The sequence below is a fragment of the Petromyzon marinus genome, chromosome 3 (assembly GCF_048934315.1).
Source record: "Petromyzon marinus isolate PM22_M1 ecotype Great Lakes invasive population chromosome 3, UKy_Petmar_22M1.pri1.0, whole genome shotgun sequence".
Lineage (NCBI taxonomy): Eukaryota > Metazoa > Chordata > Hyperoartia > Petromyzontiformes > Petromyzontidae > Petromyzon > Petromyzon marinus.
Window position 1 is genome coordinate 15,398,674 of NC_133669.1, and position 23,033 is coordinate 15,421,706.

At 45.8% G+C, this 23,033-nt stretch overlaps 1 protein-coding gene across 6 annotated transcripts in view; it reads right to left on the reverse strand.

Moving 5' to 3' along the window:
• LOC116954991 (serine/threonine-protein kinase Nek1-like) overlaps positions 1-23,033 on the reverse strand; it is a 37,939-nt gene that overhangs the window by 1,975 nt on the left and 12,931 nt on the right. For 3 of the 6 annotated variants that reach the window (XM_076074769.1, XM_032975928.2, XM_076074765.1), the window contains 23 exons: positions 22,853-22,907; positions 22,322-22,525; positions 21,822-21,924; positions 21,241-21,353; positions 21,050-21,109; positions 20,513-20,557; positions 20,001-20,096; positions 19,213-19,295; positions 18,617-18,692; positions 17,667-17,723; positions 16,495-16,566; positions 14,708-14,791; positions 13,957-14,052; positions 12,972-13,133; positions 10,838-10,897; positions 8,477-8,725; positions 8,028-8,118; positions 7,256-7,366; positions 6,732-6,837; positions 5,569-5,663; positions 3,928-5,036; positions 2,626-3,086; positions 2,098-2,210 (listed from right to left, as the gene is read on the reverse strand). In XM_076074769.1, coding sequence (XP_075930884.1) covers positions 2,098-2,210; positions 2,626-3,086; positions 3,928-5,036; positions 5,569-5,663; positions 6,732-6,837; positions 7,256-7,366; positions 8,028-8,118; positions 8,477-8,725; positions 10,838-10,897; positions 12,972-13,133; positions 13,957-14,052; positions 14,708-14,791; positions 16,495-16,566; positions 17,667-17,723; positions 18,617-18,692; positions 19,213-19,295; positions 20,001-20,096; positions 20,513-20,557; positions 21,050-21,109; positions 21,241-21,353; positions 21,822-21,924; positions 22,322-22,525; positions 22,853-22,907 — 3,701 coding nt within the window. The remainder of the gene's footprint in view (positions 1-2,097; positions 2,211-2,625; positions 3,087-3,927; positions 5,037-5,568; positions 5,664-6,731; positions 6,838-7,255; positions 7,367-8,027; positions 8,119-8,476; positions 8,726-10,837; positions 10,898-12,971; positions 13,134-13,956; positions 14,053-14,707; positions 14,792-16,494; positions 16,567-17,666; positions 17,724-18,616; positions 18,693-19,212; positions 19,296-20,000; positions 20,097-20,512; positions 20,558-21,049; positions 21,110-21,240; positions 21,354-21,821; positions 21,925-22,321; positions 22,526-22,852; positions 22,908-23,033) is intronic. The other 3 variants (XM_076074782.1, XM_076074784.1, XM_076074778.1) reach the window with 3 other exon arrangements.

Consider the following 23,033-nt stretch of genomic DNA (forward strand, 5'->3'; position numbering starts at 1 on the left):
ACAGCCACAAAAGCGCATCTGAAAGCGCACAATGCAGTGACCGTCTTTGTTTGATGGTTAGACAAAAGCCGCTTTAAGGATGACCGAAATTTGCGTGATGTTTTATGCTCCTTCATGAGATCAGGAAGACATTGTGGTTCAATTATCGCAAGTGTTTTTGTTGAATGAGTTCGACCTTGTAACTTATTCGTTTGGCAACCGGAAACCAATGGAGGTCTTGCAGTACCCATCACGACAGGTGTCAAAGAGTTTTGTACTCACAGTAGTGAGTTGCAATAATCGAGGATTGTCGATACTATGCTACATGCCACCGTGTTGCCTATGTCACAACTCAACACTGGTCGAATGTGTCGTCGAGCCCTGTTATGTAAATTTCTGAATCTATTTTGCACGTGGTGATCAAATTACACATTCTGGTCGAGTATGGTGCCAAGGCTCTATCGATGAGTAGAAAACTGAATCCTGGAGTCTGCGACCGCCACACCTGATCCTCTCACATTTTTTTCTTGCCTGAGCATGAGTGCCAACCAGCAGAACCTTCGAATTTTCTGGATTAAGCAGCATTTCATTTTGTGCAAACCACACATGGACCACTCGTGTGCAATCTTCGAGGTTACCGAGGCTCTCCATATCAACTTTGACTTCATTGCAGTGTACAATTGTGTATCATCAGAATATTGATGGAACTTGACGTCATGCGATTAATGACACCGGCAATCGGAGAGACGTATGTTCAGGTTGATCAAACTCAGATGGCAGACCGGGAGAACGCATTGCCTTTCTTCGTCGTCACTGTTTAATTGGTGAAGAACATCGCAGGTGCTGTGCACAGACGGAGTTGACTCGTTTATGGGTAGATGGAGTGCAGCAGACCCTTCACGACATGCCAGAGCATGCAGGTCGACAGCTGACTTATTGATGTGCAGAGCATAGAACGACAATCTGCGAGACTCAATAATAAGTCGGTTGGCAGATCTGCAGGCAGCTCCGTAAGCAAGTTGGACAATGTCGAAAACAGTTTTCTATCTAAGATGCTGCATCCTCCTCCGCGTCTGCTTCACAGCCATCATTTCCGGTGACAGTCAGTGACTACGCACTTTCCCCATTCTCGTTGTGCTTGTTCGGATGGACATAAGTTTTGTATATCATCTAGAGGTGTGGTTGCATTAAGACACTGTAAATCTAAATTGTATTGTCGTGCAGTGTGCCACTAGTTACCATGACACAAGAACGAAGACAAAGATCTCTCGTATATCCTTAACAGACTGTTGGGGCAAGTGCTGTTAGTGAGCACCTGTAAAGGCCGTCACAGCACACAAGGAGGTGGGTGGCCAGAACCATGCCCGGCCACCTTTGTCTCCACAGTGGCGATGTTTATGCATCGTGCCAGGTACTCATTTGAGGCTGAGTCGGTCTAGGGGAGGCCCCGAACCAATTCAGATAATCATCACTGATGTTGGCTGTGAGTGGGAATCAAACTTAGGTCGCCGGGTTCATAGCACTGCATGCTAACTGTTGCACTTCCGCTCCCTACAAGAACACACAGATGACACAAGAACAAAGATCTCCTGTATAGCCTTAACAGACTGTTGGGACAAGTGCTGTTAGCGAGCATCTATGAAGGCCGGAACGTTACACGATGGGGTGGGTGGCCAGCACCACGCCCAACCGCCTTTGTCTCCCTAGTGGCGATGTTTACACACACCAGGTACTAATTTGAGGCTGAGTCGACCTAGGGGAGGCCCAGGACCGGTTCAAATAATCGTAACTGGTGTTGGCCGTGAGCGACTCGGGTTGCTGGGTTCATAGCGTGCTAACCGCTACACTATCGCTCTCCGTAAGAACACACAGGTGCACACACACACATGCAATTGTTTACATACTGTACACACCTGTCATGCATGCATATTTAGCAATGCATGCAGAAAACACACAGACATTCACAAAAGCACTCATATATTTTCTTACACTCAGATTTACTTCTAATTTATATATAAGCATTCTCACTCACACACAATTGATCACACACACCCATCCACTCACTTGAAATCACTCATCCATTCACACATTCATCTCTTGAGACATTCACACACAGACCTGACTGCCAGTCCTCATGAATAAGCCTGTCCTCTTGTTCGTCCGTGTGATCAGCATCATCGCTCTCTTCCTCTAGAAGCTGAGCCATAGACGCCTGTAACTCAGCCAGCTCGCTGTGTGAACAAGATGAGTGCCCACACCCAACATGGCAAGTACACGGGTAAACACGGAATTTTTAAAACACGTGTACACATGACACATGCGGTCAAGTTCACATATGCAAAGCAAGTGTACACACACAATAAACAGTTCATATAGACGCAACATGTGTGCACCAACAAGCCACTTGTACGCAGGTCGGGTGCTTGTGCATGCATATAACATGTGCACACAAACACACAAGGTGTAAGTACATTATGTGAATGCATGTACTTAAGGGTACTCAGGTGTCTGAGTGTGCCATAAAGCTGCGGTGTGTGCATACATGCACTTATGAATGCGTACATGCATGCCTGTGTGTTCATTTGTACCTGAGCGTGTGTAAGAATATGGGCGGTGAATGCGTGTGTACACATATGATCCACATACTCATCATCTCCATCTGAAATGATGCATTCTTCCTCTGGAATCTCCCCGCAATTCTTGCTGTTCTTCTCTAACTCCTCTATAATTTCCTCATCACCACTGTCATCTCCATCGGTGCCACCATTATCATCACCACTGCCCTCTCCAGATGCATTGGCAATGTCTCCATCGGTGCCACCATTATCATCACCACTGCCCTCTCCAGATGCATTGGCAATGTCTCCATCGGTGCCACCATTATTATCACCACTGCCCTCTCCAGATGCATTGGCAATGTCTCCCTCTTCCAGTGACTCCCTTTTAGACATGCCCTGATCTTCCACATTACTGCGATGCCCTTTGATTGCTGCCCTGGGCACAAAACCATCAGAACCCTTGTAGTCCCCGGCCTCGACACAACCCAGGTCGCCATGACCTGGCTGGCCCTGGCGGAGGTCAGGCATGGAGCATGTCCTTAGCATCTGCTGTGAAATGGGAGGAAACAAAAAAAGTGCAATCAAAGGAAACACGATCCCCATGTCTGGCCAGGCACTATCTCATTGCCCAGACTTGGCCATTGAGAGACTTGGTCATTGAGAGACTTCTGAAGGCCATGGTAATCATCAATCCTTGCTCTAACTAGACCATTTTCCATTGTAAAACAAGTGCTGCTCATACCTGGACAAACTTGATCATTGTTCTCCTAGTGGTTAACTGGAATGGCAACTGAAAATTAGACTAAAAGTCACATGACCACCTGAGGTTGTGTGGTGATCTATAGAACAAACGGAATTTTAAAACTCAAATTTGTATTCGCTTTACAGAACTCCTTTACCTTGTGCCATTGCCATACCAAATTTCCATTGCTGCTCAAAGCAAATGTGTGGCAGGAAATTATTTCCATAAAATTGCTCGAGTGTATCATGGCTTTGAGAGACATGGAGATACACATTGCCCGAGGAGTTAAATACAAGCAAGCAGAGGTACTGCATTGACAGCCATTATGACCCGACTGAGAAAGAGACAAACACGTAGCCTTAACACTTGAATCGATGCATTCCATGGTGCTGGCTAATGGGCAATTTAATGGGAATCATCGATAATTATCACCAGCAATACATTATAAGCAACTATGGCAACCTGATACAGTATTACAACATGGCACTGAGTGATGTGCCCACTAGATGATCACATCCGTACACATTTTTTGCAATAGTAACTCGTGCGGCAACTATTGCCGATGACGATTGCCCTGAAATTGCCCCAATGTATAATCGTCTTTAAAGTCCTGATGTAGTCATCATGAGCCTAGTGACTCAAACTCACCATAGGGCTGTAGACATCGAAGAGGCCACGGGAGAGGCTCAACAGCAGCGATGAGCCGTCAACTCTGGATGCCTCTACCGGGTCCATGTGTCCCTCTCTGTGTCTGCGTGGGGACCCAGGCATCCCCCTGTTCCCTGGGGCAGTCTCCATCTCCTCATCCATTTGTGTCTCCTTCTTCACCGCCATGGCCGCTGTCTCAATCACCTTCTCTTGCTTTGGCTCAGCTTGTTCCACTCTCTCTGGTTGTTTCTCTATTTCCCCCTTAGTCCCTCTCTCTGTCCATTTTTCCATATCTGTCCCACTCCCTTTGACTGTCTCACTCTTTGTGTCTCCTTGTGTGAGTGTTTCTCCCCATGATTCTCTTTCCATCAATGTTTCACTTCCATTCTTACCTTCTTTGGATGTCTCTTTCTTTGTCTCTCCTTTTACCCTGCTCTCTCCAGCGATCTCTCTATCTAAGCCTGTCTCTCTCTGCGTCTGTGTCTCTGTCTCACCATCAATGCCTATACAGGTTCCATCTGCTGCTTGTTCTGAAAAAGACTCTTCTGCAGCCAGCATTTCTGTTTTTCCTAAGCCTCCCTCATGCTGAGGTATCAATGGGGCATTTTCTTCTGCTTTCTCTCCCACCTCAGGAATTATAGACTCTTTGGGACCTTCAACTGGGTATTTTGCCACAGTATTTGCTGGAACCACTTCTTCTGAGGTAAAACACCCTCCTTGCTTTGCAGGGAACAGGTTGCCTTGTGGCCTCAACAGCCATATACCCGATTTTCTGGAATTCCCAGGCCTAGGGTGATCTGGCATTGGTGAAAATCCATTGTCCATGCTACGCATCCCTTGGGAGTCACTAGAGCTTGTTGGAGTTCCCAATGAAAATCTTTCATCTGCCTTGAAGAGTGGAATTTTAGGATCTGTATCCTGTTGCTTCTCCATTTCTTGGGACAATCCTAGCTGTGTTGACTCTTTGGGAATTGGCAACCCAGGTTCACAGGATCCACATGAATTAAAATTAGTTCCACTTGAAACACTGGACTCTTTTGGGAATTCTGGACGGGCAACTCTGGTGAACAGTCTTTGAGGGTCAGACTCGTGGTCTGGCGGCTGCGCTGCTGGATATGGAGTGGCAAGACATTTTGTTACGTTAATAAGACTGAATTCAAACAGCAATAAAATAAATTAATTAGACAGGCAAGTAGATACACTCAATCCATACTAGAGTTATATATATATCCCCAATATATAGGGAGTGTAACAGTGGCGCAGTGATTTTCACACTGCTATGGACCCAATAACACAATTTAAATTCACTCACAAGGATACACAGGTTACAAACACCTATTACGGTCAGCAAAGCATACAAGGGGTGTAATGTATCAAATACCATGCACACCAGACTACTTTTACCTGGCTTGTGTTGATAGTGCCGACACGTCACCAAGTACTAATTTTATGGCGAGTTGACTTAGGAAGAGTCCAGTCTGACTTACGATACCAATTACAATTGGTGAATGGATTTTGGGTAGGAATAAAACACAGATTGCTGGAATATTAACACAGTATGCTCATAACTATGCCAACGCTCCACAAACTTGCACACACACTTATATGCAAAGGTACACGGACACACACATGAAACCCTACCTGGGTGGGTACTGAGTACAGAGCTCTCGGCATCCAGTTGAACCTTTTCATTAGCCGAGGATGCAGAGAGAATGCTGGGATCCTGCTTCTCTTCCCTGAATGACCAAAATATATAACACAACAGCACACCAAACATGTTTAACTGCCTATACTAATTACAATAATCAAATAAGTATTGAGGTTTCAGTTCGTGAAAATATATATTTTTAATTTATGGGATTTCTTATAGACTAATGATTCTCCGAGGTATCTATTGATTTATTATAAATACTAACCTAAAAACAAATTTAATATCCCTGAATCTTGAGTGTTGATGAATAGTTGCTCCCGCATGTAACAACAATGCACCTATTGGCAATGGTTTACAAGGCCACAACTTGAGGAGATACTGAAACTCGTACATAACAGCCTACTCCTGCAAAAGTCAGTGCCGTCTGTCACTGATGTCAACTTTACGGAAAACGAGGGAACGATGCCAACCCCAACTGCAAACAATAATAAAATTCTCACTTGTAACTAACCGAAACCAGGCTATTTTGGTTTTGAATTGGGTGCTAGGTGGATGCTCACTTCTACAGGTGATGGTCAGTGTATAGCTCAGCTCCACGGTCGGTCCTGGTAACAAAGACAATATTTGTACTGTCCTGTCACGACATAGTCCAGCAGATGTTCATCCTTGGTTCTGGCGTGCACCAAAGCAGTTGTGCGGATGCACTGGATGATGGACTTGCGTGACGATGATTACAAGCTGATGGGCTGCATAGAAGCCTAGAATATTCATATCGCTGTGGTTGAGCTGATCTGCACACATAGACAAAGATACCTCGTACAGCCTTAATAGACTTACGAGCAACTGCTGTTAGCGAGCACTGATGAAGGCTGGCACAGCACATGAGGGGGTGGGTGATCAGCATCGTGTCCGGCCGCCTTTGTCTCCCGAATGGCGATGTTTACACACCACACCAGATATTCATTTGGGACTGAGTCGACCTAGAGGAGGCCCAGGATCAGTTCAGATAATCGTCACTGGTTGTGATCCTGAGCAGGAATTGAACCGGGATCACTGGGTTCGTAGCACAGCAAGTTAACCGCCACTATACCTCAAACTACACAAGCACACACATACATCCATGTGCACACGTAGTGTGCATACACACACTTGCCTCTTCTGTGGATCTCCACCCCATGCATCACGAGCAGGGACTGTGATCGCATCTGCAGTGATGACGGCTCCCTCATCCAAACTCTCAGCCTCAAGATCTTCGATGTCTTCACACACACAAAGATGTTCATTCACTATTAATGTTATTATACTTTCTATCTAAAATGTTGGCACAGTGATCAAGAGTGTGAAACTTGCAATGAGGACTCTAAGTTCAAATCTCACGACAGGAGCTGACTTAGCCCTTCATCCCTCTGAGGGTTAACAAGATAAATTCCACATTGTGATAAGTTCACAGTGGACACACACTATACAGGAGACTGTACCACAAGCTCAGTGTTTGTGTGAGCAGGAGCCCAAAGTTGACTGTTTGCTGTACTTTCCTGCTACCCAATTTCGAAACCCACCATAGTGTTCTTGGCTCTGGTCTACACCACTAGATAACCTGATATTATTAATTTAACTGGTCACACCCTGCTTATGAGACTTGATGAAGTGGTGATGTTGTGAAGTTGTCATACCCACCAGTGTTGCCGAGTAGGGTGTGCGTGGTAGAGATGGGAGCATCTCTGAGTGCCCTCAATACGGTGCTCGGCTGGGCCCTCTCCCACTGTCTCCTCTCCTCTATCTCTGCATCTGAATCTCACACATACACACAAAAGATCCTCATTAGCCATATGAAGTGGACTGCTAGGGTAAGTACAGTTAGTGAATACCTGTGACAGACAGAATGGTGTGGCTAGCACTGCATCGTAGCCACCTTATTTTCCACAATGGTGATGTTCACACGCAGCACAAAGTAAACACTTTAGGTTTAGTTGATCTAGGGGAGGTTTACAAATTACACTTGTGGTCTGCTTGGAATGTGTGGTACATGAGGACCTGGAACTGAATGGAATTGTTACCAGCTGGTACCAATGTCATTATTAGGCTCTCTTGAGAAGATTCGTGAATAACGTTACTTTCTAGGAAATTTGAAATGGCTTACCTCCAACAGGAGGCAGAGGGCGATGCTTATGATAATCAGCTGAGCAATGGGGAGTGCAGGTGGTGAATCTGTCAGTTACCCTGGGTCTATTAAACCATAAGAACTGAATCTGTCAGTTACCCTGGGTCTATTAAACCATAAGAACTGAATATGTCCAGCAAGAGCTATTACCACTGAATTTGGCCTCAAATTCTACCTAGCCTGACAGAGGTGCCATGGTGATGTGACATTAGTGGCTAATTTTGGCAGTTGTTATTGTTTGATATGCATTAATGTGCACATGTGCGAGCATGTCCATGTGACGCTTACCCCCTACAGCGCCAGCCGTCTCCTCCAGGGAGAGATGGGAGAGACCCAATCCTTGATCTCTCCCAAATCCCCAGCGCTGCCTGTGCTTTGCCTACATGCAAACACATATCGACACAGATAAAACCAGAGTAAAACTAGATGTAATTTCCTGCTGTACTTTGTTACAAATGGTAGGCATTGTAAATAAGGAATCCATCAATATACAGATAGAACATTGTATGGATGTGAGCAACCATACGAAGACTTCGCATGACAGAAAAAGAGCAGTTAAAATAAGCTATTTATACCAAGTGGTTATGACTGATCATGGTGATGATAGTGGTATTAAATGGAGGTGAAGGTACTCTGATGATGATTGCTAAATGTGGTGAATATCGACAATGCCAGTGGCATTGATCATAGTCGTGATGGTGACGATGGAGGACATTTTATGATGCCGAGTGTCTTGCCGGAAGGTCGTGAGCTGACAAATCGGCTCCAGCATGGCTGTGGGGGCCAGGGTCACCCACATGGTGAGCCATGGCATCCTCCCCAACCTCTGATCCCTTGACGACCTCTGAATCCACCGCACCCTCAGACTTCTTCATGACTTCCTCTTCGACTTTTGCCCCTTTTGTGACCACTACCCCCTCCTTCACATCCAAAACCTCCGCCTGCATGTTCATGTTCAGACGCCGTAATATTTCACGCTTCTCCTTCTGCAAACAAGATACACGCTCACAGGCACACACGTATGTACAAAGCCATGCAAAGACACAGGGGCAGAGGCGTTATACGTACACACAGGCACAGAACCACGCAAAAGACGAATTTCATCATGAACAGGCAGGAGTTAAATCAAAACATCTCCTTGCTCAAATGAGCAATAAGGTAGTGTTCATCTCCATTTAAGTCCTGAGTCTGTAATGAAAATTAAATGTTCCCATGGCAGGGATCAGCTTATTCATATAATGACCATAGTCACAAGGAACATGTTGTTAATGAGCTATTATTAAGGCCAGCAGATACTATGGCCAGGATTACACAAGCCTAATTACCTTTGTCTCTGCAGTGCCGACATTGACCACACCAGCTATCCTAGATAATAGTAGTTTTAAAAGTATAAAAATTGTGACTGGGGAACATAGCAATGTATTTTTTATTCGCATGCTTGCCGACCTCCCACTGTGTACTTGGATCCCATACTGTTGTTGAAAAGCATACATAAAATATAAAAAAGTAGAAAGTTTCTTGCTTTAGTGAATCTATATATGTTTTAAGGTAAAATCTTTTTTTTTAAGATGGAGTTTTTATTCGTTGCAAGAGGAGTTCCTTGTGAATAAGCTACATACAGCTCAATGGAGCTTTCCACAACTGGTCAGGTGGCTCAGTATGCATGTTGAACTTCTTTTGCGCCGTACGTAGTTAACCGTGCTAATCGTAAGTGCGGGGGAAGCACAACAAACTAAACACAAAAAGCAGTTCTTAAGAAATGAGTTTTCAATCTAGATTTAAAAGTGCATAGCTCCAGTGGCTTCCTAATATTGGAAGAAAGAGCGTTCCAGACGGCCGCAGAAGCACATCTGAAAGTGCACGATGCAGTGACCGTCTCTGTTCGATGGCGAGCTAAAAGCGAGGATGACTGGAGTTCGCGTGATGGTTTATGCTCCTTCATGAGATCAGCAAGATATTGCGGTTCACTTTTCGGCAAGCACTTTGTAATGAGTGCGACTATATATATACTATACTATATAATGTATTCGTTCGGCAATCGGAAGCCAATGCAGCTTGGCGAGCACTGGACAGACATGGTCGGATCTTGCAGTACCCGTCACGACACGTGCCAAACAATTTTGTACACGCTGCAGCTGGGTAATGTTTTTGCCAGACGTCCTGTAGAGTAGTGAGTTGCAATAATCGAGCCTTGTCGATACAGGTGACCCCCGACTTACGGCTAGACTTGTGACCCCCCACTTTTTACGACCCTTATTATAGTAAGACCCCCACATTCGTGACCAAAACTACTGACGCCTAGTCAATTGGCGCTGCTTTGCTCTTCCGCCGTAAGCGTGTGTACAGTACAGCCCGGCAGTCTGCAGCTGCTCCTAGAGCGAACGCATCTCTTTCACAATGCTCTTCACTTTTTTTTAAACATTTTCTTCAAATTTAGAAAAATGTTCACCTCTCGCTATGTCTGAGAAGAGGAAATGTGATGCACATGCAGAAAAGTACTTAAGCATTTCAAAATAGTGTTAATTTTTACTTACAACACATTTTTGTGAGGGTTATTTTCATTTATTTCCGTTGTCAATTTAGGTATTTTTATGGTATGTAATGGATTTCCAGGAACGGAACCCCAATGTATAACATTGCGCCTATGGGAGACGAGGGTTCGACTTACGACGGCTCGACTTGTGACCGTCGTCCAGGAGCCAATTAGGTCGTCGGTGCGGGGGTTGCCTCTACTATGCTGCACGCCACCATGATGGCTCTGTCACGACTCAATAGTGGTGGAATGTGTCGTAGAACCCTGATATGAAAACTGCAGGACCTGACTATATTTTGCACGTGGTGATCAAACGACATATTCTGGTCGAGTATGGTGCTGAGGCTCTTTAGCGGAGTATAAAACTGAATCCTATCCTAGAGTCTGCCACCACCACTCCTGAGCCTCCTACACATATTTTCGCCTGAGTCTGAGTGCCAACCAGCAGTGGTAATCTACACCAATGGCCTAGGGTTCTGAACAGGACATGAGCACCAATGGCTCAATGCTCCTTTGAGTAGGAAACCACTTGGTTATGTATGTAAGTCATGTTTCTCGTGTGTACCTTTGTTGGAGACAAGTGGGACTCGGCTGTTGTTGGCTCTTCAGCTGGAAGGGGCTGCTCCTGGTTTTAAAACAGTAATTGCAATTACTAAAGGAGGACAGAAGGAGGTTCATTAACAGTACAGGAACACCACGTAGATACATGTACAAACACTCGTACAATCACACTTGAACATTCAAGCATGCATGTGTAGAGGAGTGAATTACGCGGTGCGCACAGTTAACCGAGGGCAACTGAGGGCAAACAGGTGCGCATGTGCAACACGAGGTTTGCACGGACAAACCGCCAATTGTTAAGGGGCGAAGCAGGTGCAAACGGGGTCGACCGGTTGTGCACGTTGAGACCGGAGGTGTTGCCAGGGAGACGGGAGATAAGGGTTGATTGATGGGCCAACAGGTGCCGGCCTAGCGAGAGCTTAAAGAGACTCATGAGAGGTCTCGGATAATTAGCAGAGGGATATAAGGATGTGTGCGTGAGCGTAGAGAGGGAGTTGTTGCCGGGGTCGAAGAGCGAAGACATCTCGCCGCTGCCGCTCCAGCCGTCAACGGGACCTCAACCCTCACGCCATCGCCGGGCGGGTGTTGGCTGATTCCCCCGCCCGGGACAGACGTGTGAGCGGGTCTGAGGGAGCGTAGGTGAGGGCAGTGGTGGAGATGTAGAGACGCTGTGTGAGGAGTCGCTGTGTGCGGAGACGCCGTGTGTGGAGATGCCATGTGAGGAGATGCCGTGTGAGGAGATGCCGTGTGAGGAGATGCCGTGTGAGGAGACGCTGTGTGAGGAGATGCCGTGTGAGGAAACGCCATGTGAGGAGACGCTGTGTGCGGAGACGCCGTGTGTGAGACGCCGTGTGCGGAGACGCTGTGTGAGGAGACGCTGTGTGAGGAGACGCTGTGTGAGGAGACGCTGTGTGTGAGGAGACGCTGTGTGCGGAGATGCTGTGTGCGGAGACGCCGTGTGCGGAGACGCTGTGTGAGGAGACGCTGTGTGTGAGGAGACGCTGTGTGCGGAGATGCTGTGTGCGGAGACGCTGTGTGAGGAGACGCTGTGAGGAGACTCTGTGTGCGGAGACGCTGTGTGAGGAGACGCTGTGTGTGAGGAGACTCTGTGTGCGGAGACGCCGTGTGCGGAGACGCTGTGTGAGGAGACGCTGTGTGCGGAGACGCTGTGTGAGGAGACGCTGTGTGTGAGGAGACGCTGTGTGAGGAGACGCTGTGTGCGGAGACGCTGTGTGAGGAGACGCTGAGTGCGGAGATGCTGTGTGCGGAGATGCTGTGTGCGGAGACGCCGTGTGAGGAGACGCTGTGTGAGGAGACGCCGTGTGCGGAGACGCTGTGTGAGGAGACGCTGTGTGAGGAGACGCTGTGTGAGGAGACGCTGTGTGAGGAGACGCTGTGTGAGGAGAGCTGAGTGCGGAGACGCTGTGTGAGGAGATGCTGTGTGCGGAGATGCTGTGTGAGGAGACGCTGTGTGAGGAGATGCTGTGTGAGGAGACGCTGTGTGAGGAGATGCTGTGTGCGGAGATGCTGTGTGAGGAGACGCTGTGTGAGGAGACGCTGTGTGAGGAGACGCTGTGTGAGGAGATGCTGTGTGAGGAGACGCTGTGTGAGGAGACGCTGTGTGCAGAGTCGCTGAGAGCAGAGCTGCTGAGTGCAGGATAAGTGAGGTGAAAGGTAGATAAGAGTGGGGAGAACTTAAACATAAGTGACCGTTTAGATAGTTATAGGAGTGCCTACAACTGGTGCAAGAATAGGTGAATAAAGTGTAAGCAGGTGACTTGTTACAATGTGTCAGTGTGAGTAATTTTTGAAGACGCTACACATGTATGGACTGATGTCCACTCACATACATATTGCACTCACATACACGTACCTCTATAAACTTGTATAAGTTGTCACAATACCTTTAACCAATATATAGCACACATATCATATGACGATGTTTTCACAATGCACCAGGCACTAATTTGAGGCCGAGTAGTCCGAGGGAAGGCCCAAGACTAGTTCAGATATTCATAATTGGTGTTGGCCATGGGCGGGAATAGAATTCGGGTCACTGGGTTTGTAGCGCAGCACATTAACTGCTTCACTACCATTCCCCACAGTCTCACACATTTGTAAAGACAATTAAGTCTCACCACTCCAATTGCTCCGAATGCTGCAGTCAGGGATGTGGAGGGATGAGAAGGGACTGTGGGGGTCTCATCTGGAGGCATGGGGCCCCCTGCATCGTGGGGGAGGCCCAGCGCAGAGGAAGCAGACGCGGGGCGTGGGGCAGCCTTCACCCCCTTGACAACGAGCTGCATGGCACAGCACCCATACCATACATGTATCACAAGTATCACACATATCACACACACACCATGCCACTATAGTACTTGCATCACACACCACACGCACCATACCACTGACACTAAAACATCACATACCACACACAAACCATGCTATTCTATAAATAGCAAAATTCTGTTCATATGTACCACATGCGAGAAATGTAACAATGCATAAAATCATTGATATGTGCATCGTTCTCTCTGTATGAACATGTATTATGAAGAAGTTATGGAAAAAAAACCAAGAAACTAAACAATGAGACAAAAGAGATGTAACCCTAGATTGTGACAATTCATCAAATTGCTGGTGTGGATATTTACATTCCCATACACATACCAAACGCCCAACATGTTTATTTGGCTGTACCTGTGTCTAACAAGTGTTTGTGCATCACCACATGTGTGTGAATGTGTGCATGTGTTCCCACATGGGGAGCAGTAAAGTAGTGATGCGCTACGAACCCGGCTACCCGAGTTCGATTCCCGCTCATGGCCAACGCCATTAACAATTATTGGAATTTGTCCCGAGCCTCCGCTAGTTCAACTCAGCCTCAAATGAGTACCTCGCAAGGTGGGTTAATATCACTACTGGGTAGACAAAAGGTGGCCGGGCGTGGTACTGGTCACCCACCCCTTCGTGTGCTGTGCCAGCCTTCATAGATGCTCGCTAACAGCACTTGCCCCAAAAGTCAGTTAAGGCTATACGGGGGATCTTTGTGTTCCCATATCCTCGTGTCACCACATTTCCCACGTCCCTGCAAGTGTCCCTGCGTGTCACCCCCATGCGTACGTGCTCCTCCCACATGCGCTTCTCCCTCTCGTATGCCTCCCGCCTCTTCCTCTCCAGGAGCTCTTTGAGCTGTGTGGCTCGGGCATCAGCCTGCTCCTGCATGCAAACACACACACATCTCCCGTTTATGAAAGTCTGTGTGAAGGATGGCATGGCACACAAGATTTGTATGGTCAGCAGCACAACACTCTTTTCGTTAAACCCACTGCACCATTCATCCACGAATGACTGTACGTAAAGGAGGCCCAACAATGGATCAGAAACTTATTTCCAGCCATGTTATCCATGGTCAGGAATCAAACCAAATTGGCTCGGTTTGTATCGCAGGGTCCTAATTACAACACTTTTCACCACACAGACATACACAACAATTAAGATTCCATTAAAGCCATGAAAACATAGATTGTTGGGGAAACTCCTGTGAGCAAGTATCTCATAAGGCTGGCATGGCACTCGTAGAGATGTGGCCAACACCACACAACCTTCATCTCCTCAGTGCTGATGTTTGGACACTGCACCTGGCACTCATTGAGGCTGAGTCTAACTAGGGCAGCCCCAGACCCGGTTCAGATATTCAGACCAGGTTGATAATGCAGTACCCTAACAACTACACCAAAGCTTGCTACGCACACACACATACACTGAAATACAGTGTGATAAGTACTTCACAAACAATTGTAGAAAAGATAGTTTAATACGTCTACAAAACACATTTTTTTAAAAGTTGCCTTCGGATAGGAGAAACTGATACCTTGAGTGCTTGGATCTTCCGTTGTCTTAACTCTCCTTCGTTCAGAACAGCTGCTGGATCTACCCCCATGTTATTTGCGACCACCTAAGGCACATCCGTAAACAGATAACAGATACATGCACACCAATACGTACATGCACACACACACGGACGTAGATGACAATGTTCTTTCATTTATCATTGTAAACTGTAGGAAGTACGATAAATAAACACGTATTGGGCTTGACAGAGCACAAGCGGGTCGCGTGGCCAAGTCACCTTTAGCTACCTCTTGCTTTTGTCCATGGGAAGGTTGACGACAAAATTCAGATATGACTAACATCAAGCAGTATGTCAACTAGTACCACTACTCTATGGATAGACATAAGCACACACGTATGTATGTTTGTTGAACTTCTTTCGCACCGTATGTAGTCAATCGTGCAGGATCGGAGGTGCGAGGGGAGGACAACAATATAAACACAAAAAGCAGTTCTAAATAAATGAATTTTCAATTTAGATTTAAAAGTGTCTAGCTCCAGTGGCTTCCTAATATCAGAAGAAAGAGCATTCCAGACGGCCGTAGAAGCACATCTGAAAGCATGCGATGCGGTGACCGTCTTTGTTTGATGGTTAGCCAAAAGCCGCTGTAAGGATGACTTGAGTTTGTGTGATGGCTTATGCTCCATGATGAGATCAGCAAGGTATTGTGGTTAATTTGTGGTAAGCACTTTGTGTGTCACGAGTGCGACCTTATAATGTATTCGTTCAGCAACTGGAAGCCAATGCAGCTCAGTGAGCACCGGATGGACATGGTCGGAACTTGCAGAACTCATCACGACATGTGCCAACACCACACACAGTTGCCTTTGTCTCCTGAGGTACTCATTTTAAGTCGAGTTGGCCTTAGCGGGGGGGGTGCTACAGGACCAACTCAAATATTTACCACTGTTATTGATCAGGTTACCGAGTTCATAGCAGTCTCATTTAATCACCACGTGCAGAATGTAGTCAAATCCTGCAATGTTCATATCAGAACTCTACGACACATTCAACCACTATTTAGTGATGGCATAGCCAACACGGTGGCGTGTAGCATAGTATCGACAATGCTCGATTATTGCAACTCACTACTCTACGGGACATCTGCCAAAAACATTACCAAGCTGCAGCGTGTAAAAAATTCTCTGGCACGTGTCGTGACGGGTACTGCAAGATCCGACCATGTCCGTCCAGTGCTCACCGAGCTACATTGGCTTCCGGTTGCCGAACGAATATATTATAAGGTCTCACTCATTACACACAAAGTGCTGGTTACAAATGAACTACAATACCTTGCTGATCTCATCAAGGAGCATAAACTATCACATTAACTCCGGTCATCCATGCAGCAGCTTTTGGCTAACCATCGAACAAAGACGGTTACCGGATCGCGTGCTTTCAGATGCGCTTCTTCGGCCATATGAAACGTTCTTCCTTGTGATAATAGGAAGCCACTGGAGCTATGCACTTTTAAATCTAGATTGAAAACTCATTTCTTTCAAACTGCTTTTTGTGTGGTTTGTTGTATTTCCCTCCACCTCTAATTTGCACGGTTAGCTACGTAAGGTGCGAAATAGGTTAAACATACATTAACCACTACACTACCGCTCCCCATACACACCCATATATAATCACTACACTACCATGCCCATACACACGCACCCATACATACACACATGTATGCAGTATATATAGTATAACTATATATATACACACCTCACCAGAAGGCACATACTAAACACCTGAGTCAGATGCCGGTCTCTCACCTGCTGATTCTGTAGTGCGAGCCTCTCATTGAAGTTTTGAAGTCTGATATTTTTGAGACGCAATAAATACTCCTGTGCAAAGGCAATACAACACACAGACACAAGCAACTACATGTGAGTGTTTGTGTATCGTGAGTATACACGCGTGTTGTCAAGTTACACATACATTGTGTGTGCATACGTATTATTGTATAGGCAGATCTCGCTCCGTGCAACCCCGTAGAACACGGATTCGTTTTAGGCCTTTGTGTCCTGGAGAAAAATGTATTGAAATTAAATTAGGAAAATATAAAAGCATTTGAGTGAGAACATGCAGCGCAGGCTGAGGAATCGTACCTGCCCCCATCATTCGCTAAAGCTAACAAGAGCATAGACATAGGCTCTGAGCCAACCAGACCCCACCCCCCACGATTAGATTATCACGATTCGTAGTGACGATTTTTTTTCTTCTTCAATGTTATTACAGTACAGTATTTAGCCAGGTGAGAACTCACAAGACCAGGATAGAGCCTCAGGCTCTACCAAAAAAGAAAGCTCATGAGAAGACTTTAGACCGAAGGCACCACGAAGATCACAGAGGTCCTGGAGCTCTTCTCTGAGAATGACCCGGACTGGGAGCACAGCAGGTCCTCCAACCTTATCTCCCATCACTGGCTTTGTAGAGGTACAGTACAATGCACTCGTGAGTACGGTACATATTATCACAAATCATTTTTCATTTATGTATTATGAGCGCCATTGCCGATACCCTAATGAGGCCCTCATATATTGCTCATACGAAATAACGCTGTTGGGAACGCATCCCCATAAACACAATGGTATAATATTCCCTTTTAGCACCGATGCCATTAGCGCTCACTTCCCCAGGAACGCATCTTGAACAGTAAGAGAGGTCTCCCTGTATATGTCTGTAGAGTGGATGTATACTTATTTCAGTTTACATATACCACTGTTTGTACAAGTGTGCCGTGTGTACACCAGTAGTGTAGCTATCAAGTGTCCAGGCAGTGCAACTGCACTGGGTCCACGGGTAGGAGGAAATTGGATAGGGGCCCATATTTCATTCCTTGTACCAGGGCCCATGCTGAACATTCTACTCCACTGGTGTACACATATCATATTTTGCGTGTCTGTGGTCATGTGTGGTCATGTGTGGTCATGTTCGCATGCACCTCTTCTTCTCTGCTGTAGCACACGACTGGAAAGTTGCTCTTTGGGACACATGACACCTAAACACACAGAGGCATACACGATACTAATTAATGCTAACAGTATATGTATACACACACACAAATATACATATTGAAGACCCGTATAAAAATGCTGACATCATCAGTCATAATCAATTTACTGCTGGATGAAGGCCAAAGCCATTATCTCTCATGATCCTGTGATGTAGTAATCCACTGAGCACCTAACCAATGAGCCCCAGTGACCACACATTCCTGTTTGCAACTTGCTGTCGCCCCTTTAAACGTATTTGCCTTAGTCGTGGCCTCTAGAACTATGGCCACTAAACTGGGTCTGTGCACTAAAAACACTGGTAACCTCCAGTACCAGTGCTGTACCAATGTCTGGCACGGCATTACTTCTGCAAATTCACACCATGGCGGGCCCATTTGTGGCACCATGCATGCCGAATGTCCATAGATTATGATTTTTATATTCAAATAATTACTCATGAAGAAAATGATGGAAAAACAAATGGGAATTGACGAAGTTATGCACAATAGTGCAGAGAAAGGGAGGTGTTGAGCCCCCTCCCACTTTAAGAAGTGAATCGGTAAGATGCCTATAATTTATGGCTGTAGGTACTGCCAATCCAAACAATAATACACAGTCCATTACTGAATTTTATGGAGATGATGACAATGCTGCTCTGTTGACACTGAGAGTGTAGATATCACACAGTAATTACATTTTCTTTGGTTCTTTCGGTAAAGTCACTGTGACTTTACCGAAAGAACCAAAGAAGAATCCTTGCAGTCACGAAAGCTTTAAATCGAAAAGTAATTACATTGTTTCTGGTGGTGTTACTAGTGATGTTCACAGTATTGAAACTGAAATAATGACACGTTAATCATGTGGGCATTGCTGATCGTGATGTTAGTGGAGATCTCACGGGGCGTCCTTGTGCTCGTGCCTTGTTTAAAGCCGCTTCTCTTTTCCTCTGATGGAATTCTTTTACCTGCCGCTCCCTACACTCACACACAAAGGCAAAACCCCCAGATTGCTGGGGTAAGTGCTATGAACAGCTATTTAGGCTTGAGTTGTGTACGAGGATGTATAGTGAGCAGCAACATGCCTAGCCACCATTGTCTCCCCATTGTTTTTAACCTGGCCCGTAGTATTACTTAAAATTATCATAAAAAATAACCGCTGTGGCATTGAAAATAATTATTAAGCTGTCTTAAGTCACATTATAGATGCTGCAGTGATGTGACAGGAGAAGGAGGGTCTGGGGCAGGTTGGCGGTTAGTGAGGGTCGGAGCCCTGCTAAGCGATATCTCCAACTCAGTGGTATACACGCAGTCTTCTGTAGCGCGCACAGAGTTGAACACAAAGGGCTGATAAAAAAAAGTACCTCACAAACAACCACCAATGACAACCAAGGATATAATGAGGGCAAGGGGACTAATCCAGCTGTGGATAATCTCATGAGGATTAACATGAATAATTATAATGCTCCAACATTAGGCTCACTGGAACTGTAGGCACCTGTCAGGGGGGCACTTGGCTTCTTTGTTCTGAGCCACTTGTGTTGGTTCCTTTTGCTGTTGAGCACTCGGTTCAACACACACCTGCACATGCATATGTACAAAGTTCACACATTTAGCCTTAGACGATTAGGACTCACTGTCAGTGAGCGACTATTAAGGCTGGCACGGCATATGCGTGTGGGGGTCATGTGGCCTGATATATTGAACTATGCATGCATAGCCACCTTTGTCCTCTTAATAGGTAATGCATACATTACTGCCACCACGCCTTTGAACAGCGTCTTTTTGGCCGAATTGACTCGCACATATTGCAAAATCAGTCCATTTAACTAAAGTTATACCTTTTAAAATGTATATCTGTATTCAGAGATAAGACATTTATATCAGCTTCTGTCTCCTCAATGCTGATGTAGATCACACACACCACAGACCCAGAAACCCAATGTAGTTACAAGGATCACCACTTCACACTCTTCCACCTCACCACAGATAACAACACTCACAAAGATCACCCACTTAGCCTTAGACTGCAGAACAAAGTGTTTTAACGAATACAAATACTAGACCCCCGTTTTGCCATTCCAATCCGTTGGGGAAAATGCTGTTAGGGCACCTCCGATTAGCACGGTTGTAGAACTTCTTTCGCTCTGTACATAGCCAACCATGCAAAAATGCATGATCAGTCAAGTAATGCAAAAACATTGTACAGATGGGTGTGAAGCATAGAGGATGATCATTTGCTGTTATGACTAGAGAATAATGGGTAGGTGTGATGCGGAATCTCACCTTTGGTACCTGTGCCGCCGGCACAACAGGGGTAGCTTGAGGGGGTGCCAGCACTCGCCTCCAGCCCTGCTGGCGTGCATGCTGCATGTACAGTTCCTGCAGGCGCACGCACGCCATGTGCATTAACCATAAGGCAGTGTTCTTATACCTCGCACACCGCTCCCATCACATGAAACATCACGCATGCTAAATATGCACATGCACAACACTGTGAATATCACACACAGCATGCATAAACACCCTGAACAGAAAACTTGTCATTGACGCATCCAACACCATAATAATGCTAAAGCATCATGCGTTATGCAACAACCATCCTAACTCACACTGCAGTACAGGATGCAACGTAATATATTTGATTCCTGACACAATTATCTGTACACACACATGCACTGAACAGCATGCATACATACATATCATCCGCACTCATACACTCCTCCCACCACATGCACCATGTACACCACGCGAGTGCGCACACCACCCCCCACTCCGCCAACCCCTCCCCCGCTCACCTGCTGTTTCTGTAGTCTGCGTGCATTCTCCTGCTTCAATAAATTCTGTGAAAGTTACAAAATGTTTATCACATATGGGTTCCCTTACGACAAAATGTGTATATGGGTTCAAGCAGTGGTCATATTAGCTGTCAATCTGCTGCAGCAAGGGTGTACGGAATTTTAACCAAACTTATGTCTGCATTATTGCCCTGGCCAACGGACCACAGCTCTATCAAGTGGCCAGGGCTTTTAAGTTGTATTTTGCCCTTTTGTGGTCCCTGACTGACAGATCACAATGACTGAGGACGTTTGTTCATTGTGGTGCGCAGGCCCTGGTAAAATTACATGGCCAGTTCAAGACCCATTCAATGCGCATCTAAGGGTGTGACAGGGATGTCCACTGCCTCCTATTTTAGGAATAGCTCCTTGTTGATCAATCGTGTAGTTTTTATGTCATTGGCCTGATAATTACTGTCCATTGTGATATAGTAATGAGTTGTTGCCCATGGAACTCACCAAGAAAAGGTGTGGAAGTTGTACTGTGTGCAATCACACCTGATGTTCCTTCCTGTTGCTCCCTTTCTCCTGATCCCGCTGTTTCCGTTTGATATTTTCCTAGGAGAACATATGTGGAAACACCAGCACAGTGAACACAAAGGATGGTGAAGTTATCTGATGCAATTGCAGTTTATGCTGCTGGTAATATTTTCATAATAATTGTGAAGATCATGAAGTCATAGGCTCACAGGTGTGCTTGCTGGCCGAGGGTAGTAGTTGCTAAGGGGAATCCCATATTTGGCTGCAGGACGAGTCACCTTTTGATTCCCACAGCCCATGGCAGGGGCAGCTCGCTTCACACCTACACAAGACAACAATCACTCACTCACCAAACCACATGCCCATGAACTCACTTAACTACTTTTTCCCCCATCAAATCACCCACTAATTCGCTCAAACACCAACTCACACTCACTCACAGTTGCACTCTCATAATCAATTACGAAATTACTCACTCACGATCTAATTTATTTACAAACCCATCCACACACCTACCAACACAAAGTCACATATTTACTTCACCGATTATTCACCTGTTCACCCACCAATGCACTCTCACTCACTAGTCTCATGTCTCATGTACACACACTCATTCATTAACTCATTCACTTGCGAAGGACAACTTTATTACACCAACACTACATCTTGGATGCAGTCAATAACTCATTCCCGGATTAATTTCTGAGCTTTCATTTACTCTCTCTCTCGATGGCTTATTTCATGATTACACACTTCACAGTCACTCGTTGAGGGGAGGGGGGAGTAGAACCTTGGGGGTGAGAGGGGCCAGCAGCAGCACCAGCAGGAGCTGGTGTACCAACTGGGCTAGCGGGAGTCGTGTTGGGGTGGCCCGTAATCAATGCCTCTTGCTCCTAAAGAAATATAAAAATTAATGGCGAATCTGTACCAAACACACCAGCGCAAGAGTTTGTGTGCATTTATATATTTGTATTGACATACACTCACACCTAATTTCAAATAGATAATAAACTAGTTGATCATGTTAAGTGCTTTTCATGCGAAATGTTCAAGAAATTGTCATAGAAAATGTTCTTGGTAGATTAACTAAAGTATAGTGGTCCCCTTATTTTGAGATGTTATTGCAAAATAAACTTGGCCACATAAGACGGGTGGCCTTGCTTTTGAGGTGGGGGGGGGTGGTGGGGGAATCGACAAAAAAATATGAAAAAGTACGCAAAGAAGCACCCACATAACGTAGCCAAACATCTCAAGAACACCTGCATACTGTGAGTTTCCCTCAATGCGCACCTGCTCACTGACCATCAGTCTTTGTGCCCTCGCCATAAGCAGGGGCCGTGAGAGCAATACAGCAACGGGTGGTCGGGCGCGGGGGTCACGCCGGAGCAGCCCCGACAGTGTTGAGCGCAGCTCGGACGAGTAGTGCGCCGATACAGGCGGGAATGAGCCGCGGATGATCTTCAGCACCAGGTTTTTCATGTTCCCTGCCTCAAACTAAACGGGTCATGAGCCAAAGGTCAGTGGCAGGTTGTATGAAACACCTGAAGTTAACATTTCTAATTTGGGTTTTTATATAAGACAGTATGTGTTAAGATACATGATCTGTTAAGGTGTTTTTTGCAACCAGCCACTTAGGTATATGTGGTATTATTCGTGCAACTAAACGTTGCCCTGTCCACGTTCATGGTTAAGCTGCTTATCTGATCCACTTAATTCACCCCCAATAGCCAAATTCCATGCACATGTATGTTGAACTTCTTTCGCACCGTATGTAGTCAACTATGCTAATCAGAGGCAGTCTTAGTAGTTTATGATACTTACTGCGTGTCTCAGGGTGCACATCTCATAGAGGACACAGCCCAGTGCCCACATATCACTGAAAAGCACACACACACACACACGTAAAAACACTTATGTAACCCATCCCTTCTTTTCAACAAGCGTAACATACTTAGGTGTACCAAATTTTTTAAACATGTCTGTAAAAAAACACTCTTCGTCA